Here is a 16,907-nt window from a genome sequence, read left to right on the forward strand (position 1 = left end):
GTATTACCGACGAATAATTGATTTGCACATACGCGCAACGTTTTTCATATCGTCGTCCATTTTGAATGTCACGTCACGCGCGGGCGCGGGACTAGTTTTCGCCCGCGTGTTTACTCGCGCGCGCGCGTTTATTTTGCCGTTTAGTTCCCGCGAACGTTATCACTTATCAGTCGCGTTCGCACGCGAAAATCGGAATTGGACCGGCCGAGAGGCGTTCGCCGTTGACCGACGGATAATTTCGCGGCGGAGGAGCGCCGCTGACGCGCGCGAAGGAACGGCCGCCGCGGGCGGGCGCGCGCGCTCGCGCGGGCGTCAGTCGTGTCGGAACCACCGTGCGGTACGGACGTCTCGTTGCGTGTCGACGCCGTCGTTTCGATCGCGCTAGCACGTACGTTGTGCCAGTGACACTTGCAGGCGGCCGCTGCTCCTCCCGGAGGCATGCAGGAGCGGCGCTGAGAGAGAAAGAGAAAGACGAAGAGAGAGAGAGAAGGCGATACGCGTACGTCACGGTCAGCTTGCGTGAATTCATCGTCGCCGATCGTCGTCGATCGTCGCCGTACGTACGTTCCCGCGAACACGTATCACGCGAAAACCCGACCTCGTACGCGCACGTACACACATACACGCAGACCTACATTGTGACCGCACGCGCGGCCGATCGCCGGATCGTCGGCGATCGCTCGTTCAACGACGGATCGGTCGCTCATCGCGCGAAAAGAGGTTGCCACTTGGCAGGAACGGGTGACGCGAGTGAAGGAAGTGTACTGGGACGTTTGTCCCACTCGCGCGTTGTTTGTTTTACGCAGGCACGAACAATTCGAACAGCAGCGAGCGAAATAAGCAGCGGATAATCGTGCGACGCGCTTTTGCACCGGCAGTGATCTCGATTCATCATCGTCAGCGTGTGAAGCCGGACGAGGGAGCAGTCGCCGTCACTGCCGTCACCGCTGCCGCTGCTGCGAGGAAGTGAGCAAACACTTTTTGTTTTGCCTTTTTCCCTTCGGCGCATCCTCGTACGTCGCTCGCTTCTCGCGGCCGCGAGAAGCGCAGCCTCCGATTTGCGGGAGTTCCCGCTTCGCGGTACGCGGGCGCCGGGACGTTCCTCCGCACCTCATCGCGGCAGGTGACAGGACGCGGGTGGAACAGCTGCCGAATCTTCCGGCGCAAACTTCACGCTGAATACTTGCCGGTATTTTGTTTCCGCGAGCGCGCCGGGGCGCTTTATTAGGCTATCCGGCGAGGACGACGTGTTCTCTACCGCGGCGGTCGTTAAATCGAGCGTGCCTTTCGATTATCGGTAATGAGATGCGTGCCCGCCGCTCTCCCGTTGGCCAACGTTGGTCAACGGGCCGCTAATGACGCGGGACGGTCTCGATCGAGCCGCATCGGTGCCCGGCGCGTCGCTTTGCGAACAAGCGAGCGAGAGCGCGCGCGACATCGAGCTCGTAGGAATCTTGATCAAGTCTCGTTCAAACCGTCTGTCTGCGAGAAGCGCCGCGATTTTTTCCGACACGCGGAAACGCGATCGCGCGATCGTTGTTGATGGATTTTAATCTCGATTATCGGAGTCGGAAAAGGAAACGCGATTCCGCTTATTCCTATGTGCGAATTCGTTCTCTCTCTCTCTCTCTCTCTCTCTTTCTCACACACTTTTTTCTTCCTTCCTCTTTCGCCGGCAGCTTTTAATTTTAAACCTGCTGACGAAATTATATTTCCTATCTGGCCCTTCCGCGAGAACACTGACTTCATTTGTCGAAATAAGATTAGGAGCAGAGACGCCGAGCTGTTTTCTCTCCGAAATAGGTCGGAGTGCGTTCGAGTGACACGCTACCGGTGCGATCTCGTCAAACGGCTGGTCATTGAGTCGCCTTTTAAATTCCTACACTGACGAGCGACTGGCCTTGTGTCGACGATTTTCGCACCTGAAATCGGAAGAAAATAGATGGATAAATCCATGGCGTACGCGTATTTAAGAGTATACAAGGTTTCCTCATCTATAGATAGATTCGGATCATTCAATTTTTTCAATCTTTTGAATGACGAAACGATCGTAAAGGCGCTCTTTACGAGTAAATATGATCGGACAGACATAGAAAAAGAGAGAGAGAGAGAGAGAGAGAGAGAGGTATTTAAAGCGCACATTTCCGTCATCTCGGTGTTTATCGGTGGTATTTCCGACGTTCATTATCACGTACGTGATTCTTGGCCGTGTAACAGTCCGACATTGGACACGTATGTGGAATCTTGGTGTGCGAGTGTAGTAAAAAACATTTACATTTCGCATTCAGCGTTGAGTCAAGCTCAGTTGCGAGCTTGGCTGATATAATAGCTCCTGCTAGTTTTTCTGATAGCACGTCGATGAAAACTCGAGTATGAAATGGCTATATTTAATGCTGAATTGTTTACTTGCTCTTTTATTTTTCTATTCGAATTTGCGAAAAACAAAACTGAAACGCCGAATACCTGCACGCATACCTGATGGATTGTGCTTTCTAGTTAAACATTAAGATAATCCCGAGTGAATAATGCGGTTGGATCGTACGTTTCTGTTTTGTTCCGTGTCTCCCGCTTCACGTTGCTTTTATCCAATAAAACACGAAAATTATGGCGTAATCGCTACTCGGATTCGCACGTTCCAATGAGGTGTGAAATCTTGCTGCTATAAGCCAATAAGAGCACGTATGGCACCAATTACCGGATTGTCCTTACTCGTTAGTATTAAATCAGCTGGTGTTAATGGAGATAATGCTACTTCACGAACAAGACGGGATTTGTTACTTTCAATACCGTGTCGCGTGCAGAATACCGAGGTATTCTTTATGTAATTTTTGACGAGTTGATTGTTGCGTAATACAGCGTATATTTAATTAAGCAATCAATTGATATTTCTTAAAATGTAGTGATATGTGAAAGGAAATATGATAAAAAAACTCAGGATCTCGGAAGCAAATGGTATAAAATTTTTTCAAGACTCCTCTCGAGCTAGACAATTTTTCGCGAATAGAAGAAATTGTACATGCACATAAAAAAGCACTTATCCCAGTATGAAGAAAAAAGATTCTTGTTTCGGTTCCGGGGTCTTCGATTATATCGATTATGCATATCCGGGACTGCGAGTTCTCGTTCGACGGGTTTTCAGCACAGCTCGCATGGTGTTCTCCGCGAAACGGATATAATACTTGATTAATCGTGTGGTGTGGGTGAAACTCAACAAATCCGTAAAGGTTAATGACATCGTGCGGGAGTGGCGTGTCTCATTCTTTACGTATTCAAATTCAGATGTGAGCAGTGTGAGATGTTTAAGTTGATCTTATCTTATATGTCGAAATCATCTTTTACATTGATACGAATTGTAATTACGAATTTAGTATTGAGCGAACGAGAGAATAATATTTTTGCTTTCGCTGACAACTTAATCGTTTTATGTAATGTGAAGAATACATTCCTGAATTGAATTGAATTATATTGTCTATTAAATACTGGACGTGTCAGGATTTATTTTTATATTTTAAATTTAGTCATATGAATAAAGAAACAAAAATGCGAAATACGGCGTGAAAGGTTGTGCGATCTACATGAGAACTAAACAACCTTTTTTTATCACATATCTTGTTATTCGAAAATAGTTTTAGCTCGTTATATAGCGTTCGTTATACGACTTGAAGGCCGCACTTGTTTCAAGGATGATACTATCAAATGACAAGGATATTGCATTTAAAGGAAGCATTATATCTCGGCTGAGAAATTCAAAATTAGCTATCTCAAAAGTCAATAAAATGCATTTTAATAGCGTTTTCCATTGACGCCCTTGCCGTTTTAATCAAGCGATTTTCAATCGGTTACTTAAAGTGCACGATTTAAAAGTAATCTGAAAAATTGAAAAAGATCTTTTTCGCACGAGGAATTCAATCAACTATTCTTATTTTAATGCATTCGGAATTAATGCAGGAGATTTCAGTCGATGACATTGACACTCGTAAATCGATATGCAATTATATGCGCAAGATCCGAGAATTACAATTCAGAATTCCAATTTGATCGATCTCAAAAATCCGCGACCGAGAAACGCGAAGTGGTTCCGTCGAAAGATGGTCAGGATGAGGCTGGCATTACCGGATCTCGTATCACGAATGCGATTGTTCGCGTTTTCGTTCGTACGACGTATTGTCGCTTGGGTAATTCATGAAAACGATATTCCCTCGTCTGAAATTGAACACCGCGTATGGGCTTTCGGGGGTACTTGGTAATCCGAGGTCAAGGCGTACCGTAGACTGTAATGCGTCAGGTTGAACCTCAGTCGATTGACGCATTGCATGTCGATAGTTCTTGGGTCACAAACTCGTTGCACTCGTCTTGATGACGAATGCGTCGGAGAGGTATTCCTCTCGAAAATACAAAGCAAATTCACATGAAATGTATTACAAGATTTATCAGTGTAAAATATATCCGCTATTTGCATGCTATTTATGTATTGATCCATTATTTCGATGTTTCGATTATTTTGTGAATTTTTGAAACGCCACGGCAATGTTTGATTAATTTTATTGACAGCTCGTTGAAATATTCGGCAGCTGTTTAATTCTCATTTATAATTCCTTTCTCACGCTCTAACTAGGAATAATAAAATTTATGAATTTAATGTCATTGGTTTATACAAATACATTATTTAATAATATCATATTAATTATTAATATAATAAATCTTGATTGAAAGAGAGAAAGATATATATTTCAAGTAAATTAAACAATCGAATTTAATTTTTGCTTTTAGTTATCTTTTAGTTATCTTTTGCTAGAATATTCGTAGAATATATTTGGAATCGTATTAGATGTCGCCGTTTAATAACAGCGTTTTATTCTGGTGAATAACATAGAGTGGATCGAATTGTATGTCTCCTCATATCGATGTATCGATACGGTTTCATTAGATGATATTGATAGGCAATTGGCGGTTTATTGTCCGACGACTGCATCGTCCGGCGCGAAGACGGAGACGCGAGCATCTCTCTATTTTTTTATTGCAATACGAAATGATAAACTATTGGTAATAACCAATTTTGTTTGTATGACAGATAAATAAAAGAGAGAATATACTATTTTTTATCCATTTTGTTAAAATTTCTGTTAAAACAAGTCACAGCACGCAGTATCACTGTAGTTGAAAGACTTTGCGTGTATATTACACTACGTGATACGTGTAGTATCATCTGTACATGGCAGGTATAATATTATTTAAACAATATTTCCAGTCTCTTTAGTGAAGAATCTTTAACGATAACTGGTTGTTTTGCTTTGTAAAAATTACGTGTGCTGCAATTGTTAACGACATGATGTTTAACAAAGATTATTGCATAATTATGCTAATGAACGTAGAAATACTTAAAAGAAACAGCGTCGCGTGAGATAATTTGTGCGCAATTTCTTGATATATTTTACTTCTTTTAATGAGATTATCGTGTGTGTGAAGCTGGCGTATCATTTCGCGGAAAATCATTAATTATTGAGAGTTCTGGCTCCCTTTTTAATAGTTCTAGAGTTCCTGATAGGTTAAACACATAGTTCTGGCCATTAAAGCGAAAAAATCGCATAGTGCAAAGTGAGACGCCAATTTCACGCAGCGTCTCACTTTGTCCTGCGCAGAGTTGAGCAATTTTTATTCGAATAACGGATAATGAATACAATTTTACTCGCATTTGTTTATTTGTTATTCGTGATATTCGTCGATTTTCCTTATTCGTCATCCGAATATATCGTTCTCCATACTATTCGAATGAAGTATTATTCGAATGAAATATTATTCTATTATTCCCTACATTTCCGACATTTCGGCCAGTGTCTCACTGGTAAAGTCGAAAACGTCCACTCTTCGGGTGAAATAATTTTTAAAAAAATTTTCTAATCGTTGTTCCTGTCAGAACTCTTTGGAAAGGCGTTGTACATGTCCCGAACCATACGAGAACTGTTTTAGAATAAGCAGAACTCTCGAAAATTAACCAGCGTCTCACTGGTAAAGTTGAAAACGTCCACTCTTTGGGCGAAATAATTTTTTAAAAAATTTTCTACTCGTTGTTCCTATCAGAACTCTTTGGAAAGGCATTGTACATGTCCGGAACTATACGAGAACTGTTTTAGAATAAGCAGAACTCTCGCAAGTCGACCAGCGTCTCACATATATCTCCGTAGATACGTCTTTCTCGGACGATTACAATTTTTTATTAAATAATTGTTAATGTTTGCGGTCGGAACTATTTGGAATACGCTTAAATACGTTCAGAACTACACGAGAAATATTTTAATATTCACAGAACTCTCGAAAATCGACCAGCGTCTCACATATATCTCCGTAGATACGTCTTTCTCGGACGATAAAAATTTTTTATTAAATAATTGTTAATGTTTGCATTCAGAACTCTTTGGAAAATGGTTAAATATGTTCAGAACTACACGAGAAATATTTCATAAAGCACAGAACTCTCTGAAATTAACCAGTCGTCATTCCCTTAAACATTTTTTAGCTTTAATAATTATAAAAAGATGAAAAAACATTTGTTTCGCTAGAACTCTTTCTAGAACTCATGTAGAACTGTAGATCTTTTAAAATCTAGCCGGAATTATGGCGGAAACTGTCGCAGGACAAAGTGAGACGCTGCGTGAAGTTGGCGTCTCACTTTGCACTATGCGATTTTTTCGCTTTAATGGCCAGAACTATGTGTTTAACCTATCAGGAACTCTAGAACTATTAAAAAGCTGGCGAAATGATACGCCAGCTTCACACACACGAGATTATCTATTATCATTCATATTATTTATTTTCCATGATCATATCTGATCATTATATCTGATTTAAAATATTTATACTTTTATAATTATAGTATAAAATAAATATTCTGAATAAGCGTTAATTATTGATGCGCGGAAAATATACTTAAAAATTTTATTAATTTATGAAGACAAGTTCTCAAGATTCTGTAGTTTTGCGTAAAGTTTATTTTGTTTCATCTTACAATTAGAGTACCTTTCTTTTCAGAAATAAAATTTTTAAAATATATTTAAACATCGTCCGCTCAAGATTTAGCAATAATTAATTTAGACTAACAACAAAAGAAATGACAAAATTTTATAATTTGTTATTAGATTTGAGAATTTTGCAAATAACGATATGTTTCTCTAATTTTCTTGGTATACATCACCAATGCTCTTTTCTTCATGGTCGGATTTATTTATTTTATAGCTGAAACAGAGAGCTGAGCAGAGATACGCGTGGTTCTTCCTCGTAGCTTTTCTATGAATGAGATCCAAAAGTAGCACATCGTACATTTGCGTGAATGAGGTAACGCGTATAGCTACATAAAAGCAACTGGTAGTTATTTTGTGAGAAGAAAAAATTGTCTCGTGTATCTAAATATACGGTGGCTTCCTACTAATATTTCAGATCTCTGTCCCGAAACGCTAGAAAACGCGCCCAGTATAAGAATATATTTTTAATTTCCTTTTCTTTTTTTATTTCTTTAATTCTTTACCTTGTAGCGAAATTACTTTATGCAGTCAACATAAAAATAAGGACCGCGTACTACTTCTCCCGAATATCGGAATTTAATTAAAGTTAATCTGGCCTCTTTTTCTTATTTTCTTCTTTTTTCTTTTACGAAGAAATCTGAATTGGATTTTTGCCATATCGAATGGTTGTCGGCATCAAGATTCCCTTCATCGATTTCTTCTGTAAAAGAGTATCCGAGATCGGAGCAACTGCGCCTCCGATTATGGTTGTTTACGTGGACGCTAAGGTTAGGGGTCAATTTAATTTAAGGGGTGCAGCTTGTACAAAGTCTCCCTCTGTTCGCGAACACTCGAACAGAAATAAAGTAAATGAATTTATCGAGAAGCGCATCGCAATTTGCCGGTAGATTATTTCCAGGCGATCGCGGCCGATTGGATTTCATATCCTTTCGCGATGTTGCACATCGAGATGATATCTTATTTTTCAGCCGACGAATATCAAGGGAATTTAATCGTGCAGTTGTTACGATGACAATCAAAATATTGTTGTACCCAAAAGTATAATATATCGTAATAAAAATTGCGATTGAGATCGATTTACTTGCCGGCGAGCGAGCGACCGTGTCATGAGTATTGTTCATCTGATTTTAAAGCGCGCGTTCGTTCTCCCTCTATAGAAACGCGGGATGAGAATCGAGTTCACCGGTACACGTTCGACGTTAAACATTCGCCGTGAGCGTAGCTTTAAGCGAACGGAGGAAATTAGCACGATTGCGGGGAGTATCTATTGCGGGAAATGAATAGCTTCCAATTGCCACACACGGCGAACTCCGAATACGCCTCGCGCGATTGGGATTGTCGCGCGGAAAATACGTCTGTTACGAGCTTACGGAAAGAGGAAAGAAAAAAAAGAAAAGCACGACTTGGTTTACCGCGTCTCGCATCTCGGAAAGATCTACCAGACAGATAACTTCATCAGCAAATTGCGATAATTTGGATTGCATTATTGAGCAATTAAGTCTCGCTCGCCCGTTGCGTTTGTAGGACGCATCGTGCAAACCATGTTTTAATCACTATATCCAAGATGAATTTTAATTCCTAGCCAAGTTTATACGTGATATTTTCTCTTCAGGTTTTATATTTATCTTTTAACGTGTAGATGCGCGAGTATATCTTGCGAGGTGCAAGATCGGATGATTATCGGATGATCGGGTGTTCTGTTTGTGTAGAAAACTGTGCCCGGTGCTTTTGTTATTGCATTTTTGGATCACATTATGAGTAGCCGTATTCCAATACGTTCTTATTCTTTGAACCAGTACGTGCGCGTTTATTCAGCAAACAGTAGTGGGAACGCACGTCCATGCGAAAATATCCTCCGAGCGATTGCACCTGGAGAGCTTGTCTTTCCTCTTGGCTGCAATGAAACAAAAATATGAATTTTTGATAGGAACAAATATTAAAATTTAGATAAATTCATTCAGCTTTAATATATATTTTATTGTCTTACATTTGTCACATTCGAATGTTCAACTTGTATGCGCAATTCATAAACAATTCTTCAGGATTCCGAGTACACTCGATCAAATGACGTATCGTCGATTGATAAAAGCCACTCTCAGAATTCTGTTACTTCACTATACAAATAGTACCGTCACTATTGCGAAATGAAAAGGAGAAGAAAATATTTCCACATAACCGCGTTCCTCCCTTGTTGCGTAACCAGGTTGGAGATGATTTTGTTACACAACTGCGTCCGTATTCCCTTCGGTTTTCCCTAATAATCGTTGTTTATTTCCTGTCCCAGGTGTAGCCATGAATAATTCACTCGGCTAAAGCGGCCAACGCGGAAATTTCTCCGACTTGGAGGCACCGAGAGAGAGGCTCTAGGACGACGGCAAAATGAGCGAGCTCCTAGGATCCGCGAGCTTCCTTCACCTCGGCGACATTGTCAGCCTCTACGCCGAGGGAAACGTGTCCGGGTTTCTTTCCACGTTGGGGTAAGTGAATAACGCGCGAAAAATAGAATTTTTCCTTCGGTCGATCCCCCTTCGCCGATGCAGCTATCATTTAATCGCGTCACGACGTGGTGGCTCTTTTAAGCAGCTGCACTGCGCGCAAGGTATATTTTCATAGCTTCGGCTTCTCTTTCTTGCGAGAAAGCGACGGTGGCGGGAGCTTTGGTGTTTACTCTTTCGAAGAGGGCCCCCAGACATACGTTTACGGTCGCGGAGAGAAACATCAAAGAAATTTTAGACCCGTCCGACTAGCGGACTTTATGAGGCAATAGTAACATATCGGTAAATCTCTTTCTGCCGCTGGAAATTTTTTACTAAAAATATATATTCTTTCTCTCGCGCGCGGACGGAAAGTAGCGTACAAACTTTTGTAAAACTGAATGGATATAGACTAGATGATGAAACAGAAGACGAAGAAAAGTAGAAATGGGTTTGCGTCTTTCTGAAATTGTTATAATCGAGTTGACCGCATGACGTAACGCACGCTGTTATCTTCGAAGTTTATTATTGGTTTTCGCCGGAAACAGTATTGTGGATTTCATGCTATAAACATTTGATTATATTATCGCTCCGAGAATAACAATAGTTACGCGCTTATTCATTACGTGTGTCGAGCTTTGCGTTTAGATCATGTTTAGATCATGCGGATTTCAATGGTTATAATTGCTTTGCGGGATAAAAACGCTTGTGAAGCTTTTTCACGTGTTTTACGCTTATGCATATTTCAGCATACAATTTAAACTCACATTTCATCTACAAGCAAGTTTTTAAATTCTATCGATATTTGATTGCCGTTTTACATTTTTGTCGTACATTTACATGTCACCGTTTTGCGCCACGAAAATTCACGAAAAAGTGAAACGGCGCTTCGTATCGCTCATGTAAATGTGCAGATGTAAAGCGTAGCGTTTGGAAATTTAGCTTCTCCGTTAAACCGCATCTTGGTTTTTTTCCACGTACTTTCCGCGTCGCGCCAGGAGAAGAAGTCACGCCGGAGCGTGACGCGCGGAATCTTTAATTACGATTTGACATTTCTGACGGGCACTCCGGGCGACTGACTCGACAGAAATTTGTCGCGTTTTAAGCACATCGCACCTCGAAATTTCGTCTTCGTCATCTCTGAGAGATCGTGTCTGGCTATTAAGTTTCTTCCGTCTTGCAGCTCCGGCCCGTTTGGAGTGAGCCGCGCGCGCGAAGGTCCTACGTCAATATGGGTTTCGCAGGCGGCGCGTATTATTAAATTCGCACCTGCGTATAAGGCTCGCGATCGATGAGCAATTATTTCGCCCGACTTTAGCGACGTGTCGTCGTTGTGTGGCTGCACGTGTGGATGTGTATTACCCGCGCACTGATGAACCCGGCGAGCCGACGTCACACGGCCGCCGTTTAATAAGGCGAGGATCTCTCTTTGTAATCCGATGTCGCCGCTGTTGCACTCGCCGCCGATCGCGTACTCAACTGCGCAGATTTTCTCAAAAGGGTGTAACGGCAAGTCTGAAAATAATACCTTGAAGCCGGTAGCCTCGATCTTGCCTCGATTGACGAGAACATTAAAAAATCAACGCCGCGCGACATACCAGCCGTGACAAACGCTGATTTTTGCATTGATTTCTAAGTAATACGTTTATAATGACCACTTCCTGCGGCAACGTCGTTTAGCGCGTGGTTTGCACGGTGGTTTTTTGTCGGCAGCTCGTTGTGTTCGTTTGAAAGCATGTTTTTAGTGCCTGCAGGAAAAACAATTCCGCATGCGCGGTGGCGTTAGCAGAAATTGGCAAAATCGAAATTTCAGCTCGGATCAGCCTGCTAGCACGCTATTTATCGATATTTTTAAAACGTGCGATCGCTTTTTAGTTAGTTACTAAACTGGCGCGTGAACCGTGCCTAACCTGGCCAAAAAAGAGCTCCGCGTAAATCATCATTCATCAGAAAAATTCGTACTTCTAGTTATTTATGTACATTCGATATTATTTTCACAAGATTTGCTTTCGTTCTTTTGTTCTCGTAAACGCATGATTGCGGATATACATCGCAATTTGACATTTGACATTTCTTTTGCTTTGTATCTTGAAGCACGTAATGTTAACAATTTTCTTGCGACTGTCAAAGACTCATCTGAACGTTTTTGCATAATAATGCTTAAGCATATGCACAGCAAAACGGAAACTATCCACGTGCTTTAATACGCAGGATGAGACATTCTTCAGATTAAACACGTGATCGGCCGATTTTCTCTTGATGTTTACGCGATTCTATAAATCCATCTGCATAGATCTTTAACCCGGAGTCGACTGACAAATCTACAACGGCGCCACTTGTGTCTTTCTTTTCTCTCTATCATTGTCGAATGTTATTTATGAGCATTTTTCTATAATACTTCCAAGATATCGTCTTTCTTGATTGATAAGGTCTCCGCGGTCGTTGTTGTTGTCTCCGTACTACGAAAAAAGCAGATCAACAAGAGAGATGATGATAAATAACATCCTGGCTTGTGAGGCCATTAATAAACACGCATTGTACTTTTCGATGAAGCTGATATTTGAATTTACTTGTGTCAGCTGTGGGTTATCTAAGCCAGCTGTAGTACAATATGCCGCGCGCGTAAAGATGAAAATACAGGCGTGAATAAAAATTCGCGTTGGAAACATGAGAGTGATCAAAAAGAGACGAGCCTTTTGTGCAATTGCTGCAGAGTGTCTCGCGCGCGTTTTCGAAACCAGGATGTATTTTCGGATGCCGTGATGCGTGATGCAGCGCAGCGGTCCATCGCGCTCGTGGATGCGCCTTTTGAGCCTCGTAACTTGTCGTACACGAGCGCGCGCTGAAGTCTCGCTCATACTTTAATTGCTTCGCGGTCGTTTGATGCTGCGGGATGCTTGGGTAGATGTTCTCTCGACGATCGCATAAGGGGCAGGGACTCGTCCCCGTTGTGTGTGTGAAGCTGGTGTATCATTTCGCGGAGAATCATTAATTATTGAGAGTTCTGGCTCCCTTTTTAATAGTTCTAGAGTTCCTGATAGGTTAAACACATAGTTCTGGCCATTAAAGCGAACAAATCGCATAGTGCAAAGTGAGACGCCAACTTCATGCAGCGTCTCACTTTGTCCTGCGACAGTTTCCGCCATAATTCCGGCTAGATTTTAAAAGATCTACAGTTCTACATGAGTTCTAGAAAGAGTTCTAGCGAAACAAATGTTTTTTCATCTTTTTATAATTATTAAAGCTAAAAAATGTTTAAGGGAATGGCGACTGGTTAATTTCAGAGAGTTCTGTGCTTTATGAAATATTTCTCGTGTAGTTCTGAACATATTTAACCATTTTCCAAAGAGCTCTGAATGCAAACATTAACAATTATTTAATAAAAAATTTTTATCGTCCGAGAAAGACGTATCTACGGAGATATATGTGAGACGCTGGTCGATTTTCGAGAGTTCTGTGAAGATTAAAATATTTCTCGTGTAGTTCTGAACGTATTTAAGCGTATTCCAAATAGTTCCGACCGCAAACATTAACAATTATTTAATAAAAAATTGTAATCGTCCGAGAAAGACGTATCTACGGAGATATATGTGAGACGCTGGTCGATTTTCGAGAGTTCTGCTTATTCTAAAACAGTTCTCGTATAGTTCCGGACATGTACAATGCCTTTCCAAAGAGTTCTGATAGGAACAACGAGTAGAAAATTTTTTAAAAAATTATTTCGCCCAAAGAGTGGACGTTTTCAACTTTACCAGTGAGACGCTGGTTAATTTTCGAGAGTTCTGCTTATTCTAAAACAGTTCTCGTATAGTTCCGGACATGTACAACGCCTTTCCAAAGAGTTCTGACAGAAACAACGATTAGAAAATTTTTGACAAAATTATTTCGCCCAAAGAGTGGACGTTTTCGACTTTACCAGTGAGACGCTGGCCGAAATGTCGGAGTTCTGGCTTGTGCAATGTCGCTGGCGCATAGCACTCTGTAGGAAAATCATAAGTACGTGCGGAACTATACGAAAAGTATTTTAGGAAAGCCAGAACTCTGACATTTCGACCAGCGTCTCACCTTTTCTGTCTGAAAGTTCACTTTTCGAGCAGTTTTAATTTTTTTTAAAATTGTGCAATGTCGCTGGTGCATAGCACTCTTTAGGAAATTCATAATTACGTGTGGAACTATACGAAAAGTATTTTAGGAAAGCCAGAACTCCAACATTTCGGCCAGCGTCTCACTGGTAAAGTCGAAAACGTCCACTCTTTGGGCGAAATAATTTTGATCTTGAAAAGTAGAAATTAAGTAAAAATTGTAGTAAAAAGAAGCAAAAGTTTGAGTAAACAGAAAATACAAAATTTATATTATTTTTAGCACGCACAATTTGGCAGATAAATTTGCATTTATAGCCCGAAGGTGTGTATTCTCGGATCGACACTTCAGATTTTCCGAAGGGAATAACTTTAGACTTGCACTTTCTCCTTCGTTCTTCATCGATAATACCCACGCATCGTTTACACGCTTAATGTTTTATGAGGGTACTTTCTCATTGATTGCGACATCAGAGTTCTTTTAAACGCTTAGATTTATCGCTATCAAGATTGCGTGGCATATGCAAACGTGCATTGCGTGCCGCCTTTCACTTTCCTAATTACCGCTTCCTGTTATGACTTGTATAGTAACAAAAGAATCGATCAGATCAGAGGGAGCGTGAAGTTTGAGGCCCGCCGAGATTTGGTGCACACTAAAGAAAGGAGCTCTACTCTGTGCTCTCAATAAATGCGTCAGCATACGAGATAATTGGTCGTAACGATCGCATTCATGATGCTATTCGCGTTATATATTACATCATATATATTCCGTCATTCGCAGCTTAATAACGACGTCGACGACGGGGATATTTCCCGAGACGCAATTACAGCCGCGACGAGATTACCTACCCTTATTTTCCGGCCACAAAGCATGTCGGAATCTCTTTCGGTCCCGCATCCAAGCCACAGCCTCCCTAGCGCGGCGATCTAATCTCACGCGTACGTGAATCGGATTTGATAGATTTTATTTCTGCAAATCAGAATTAATTAACGCTTGGCCGTCCTGTGTAATGATTTAGAATTTAGATGTACAGTTTGCATCGCGTGCACATGTGTCACACGCGATCGCCTCGATCGCGTGACAAATTCGACCGATACATGTTTAGAATGAGCAACGTGAACACATGGATTTTTGCAAACTGTCGCCTTGCCGCAGCTGCAATAATTGCCATGTATAGTCCGCGCAAGGCGCGTGTTATGTAAGATCAATTTGTAGATTCCTCGCGCGCGTTTGCATCGTCGCTTCGACGCGTCTAAATCACTTCGTTGGAATCACTCTTTTCCATGTACTCTAAATCGTCAGGATCGACAGTACGGTAAAGGTCTCTTCACACATATCCGTGACGTGTCAGTACCGTATCAGTGCCGTGTCGATTCGCATATGTTACTACGCCGGACATGTATAAAACTAGTATAAAAACATGTATGTATAAAACTGAGCGAATACGGCACTGACACGTCACGGATATGTGTGAAGAGGCCTTAATTCCGAGGTATTTAGCCGCGCGGCGTGTCTGTCATGCCATAGATGAATTTGTGACGGTCGTTAATTCGTATTGTCACTTCGACGCTTAAACCGGTTCGCTCCAGAACTCGTTACTACGATTGTGCGTCTCCTAATGTGCGAGCACTATAAATCACTATCATACCGTCGGTATGATCATTCTACGAGGCATTGTTTGAGACTGGAACACGACTGTGACACGAATTTCGCACGCTGTTATTCACAATAAATTCACAGTAATATCCGAAATCGCGCCGTTTTGTGTGTTACAAGTTTAATTTTGTCATAATGATAATTGCTCGCGCTTGTTTATATAAGAGGCTCGCGATGCGTAATAAATTTACGAAATTCGCGGAACGCAACAGTGATATTATTTAGGATCACAGGCACCGTGTTTGAGATATTATTACAAAGTCATCGACACCGCGCCAATGTAATATAACCATTTCGCGACTCGTCATCATCGACGCGAGAGAGTAACGTCGATCATGCGGGATCAATTTGCAGACGCTCGCGAGTTCGCGTAATCGCGTCGCGAGATTGATACGCGTGAACGCAGATAACGCGATACGTGGTTTGTGCATCCGTTGGCATCCTTGTCACGGTCGATTTCAGCGTGTGTCGCGTTGTTGATGGAGCCTAATTCCGTTCCCTCCCATCTCGCAGCATCTCCCAATTCCGCGCGCACTTGTCATTGTCATCGGGGAACAACCGAGGCGGTAACTTGTCGCTGCGGATGAAAGAGCCGTAATTAATGTCCGCGCCGTGTACAACGGCGTCGGTCACGAGAAACTTGGTCCAGCGGAGCCCAGGGACGAAAATAATTACGCATTATGCGTTAAGCAAACTTGTCTGCCTATTGTAAACTAAATCGCGTAATTCTCGAGATTTTAATCGTCTTCATCGATCGCCTGATGGTGTATTTCGGGCCGTCTTGCAGTCTCTTCCTCGCCTCGATCCTTTATCTATCTTGTAACGTTGATGTATATCGGATATTGATAAAAAGGGGAGCTCACGCTACCATGCGTTATCGCGCGCGTTGCAATGACGTAAGTACGGAAATGATCTTACGCGAAAAATGTGGTATACATTATCAACGGGATTCTTGTTGTTGAACGAAACGACATTCACGGTCGATTCAAGTAAATTTGTAAATTTTTGTTAATTCGTGGATTATTGTAGCTTAATGTATTCTAGAATTGTCCTTACGTGTTATCTGGGCAGAAATATGTGTTATGTACACATGTTTATTGCGGTAGAAACTTGAATTATATCCGTAACGAAAGTGCATTTGCATATTGAAATTATTATTAATAACAAGCTACGAATATTTGATCATGAATATTTCATGATCATCAGTATTCTGAATATTCCCAAGGTCGATGATAAAGCATTCCAATTCTTATTACATTGCTATGAAAAATAGTTACATGGAGGTGTTTTGTATTTATTTTGTATTTATTATTCGATTCTAAAAAAAGTGGCATTGTTGGAGGTAAAATGTAGATCGACCGTTTAAAGAATTTATATTTGCAATTTCTCGCACGCTCGAGTTGTTCGCCTTCCGCTTCATTTCTGATACTCGGGCAACAAACACAGCAACAACTATACGACAACGGTGATCCTCTTGTAATCCCAGCTGCGCTCGATGCAGAACAGCAACGGTGATATGGCGTTGCTAGAAATAACAATATCGGATTTTGCCGTCCTATAGCCGTCATTGCGTCTTCCGATCTAAATAATATTCTGAATTACCTCGTGCGCTTTGGAGATCTTTCATTTGCTGAAACGGCTATTTTCGCAGGATTTCCGTCTAATCATAAGTACGTTAAAT

General features: G+C 41.6%; 1 protein-coding gene and 1 long non-coding RNA gene across 9 annotated transcripts in view; one reads left to right on the forward strand and one right to left on the reverse strand.

The window, feature by feature from the left end:
• Positions 1 to 292: 292 nt before the first annotated feature.
• Positions 293 to 16,907, forward strand: part of LOC105286972 (inositol 1,4,5-trisphosphate receptor) — a 41,415-nt gene continuing 24,800 nt past the window's right edge. For all 8 annotated transcript variants that reach the window (XM_026969190.1, XM_026969195.1, XM_026969193.1 and 5 more), the window contains exons 1-2: positions 293 to 966; positions 9,301 to 9,493. In XM_026969190.1, coding sequence (XP_026824991.1) covers positions 9,396 to 9,493 — 98 coding nt within the window. In that variant the 5' untranslated portion in view covers positions 293 to 966; positions 9,301 to 9,395. The remainder of the gene's footprint in view (positions 967 to 9,300; positions 9,494 to 16,907) is intronic.
• On the reverse strand, positions 7,223 to 9,294 carry LOC105287221. The gene is made up of 2 exons (XR_895421.2): positions 9,004 to 9,294; positions 7,223 to 8,910 (listed from the first exon to the last, which is right to left on the reverse strand). It is a non-coding gene; the product is annotated as an uncharacterized LOC105287221 (long non-coding RNA).

Source organism: Ooceraea biroi, chromosome 4 (genome assembly GCF_003672135.1).
Source record: "Ooceraea biroi isolate clonal line C1 chromosome 4, Obir_v5.4, whole genome shotgun sequence".
NCBI classification, from domain to species: Eukaryota; Metazoa; Arthropoda; class Insecta; order Hymenoptera; family Formicidae; genus Ooceraea; species Ooceraea biroi.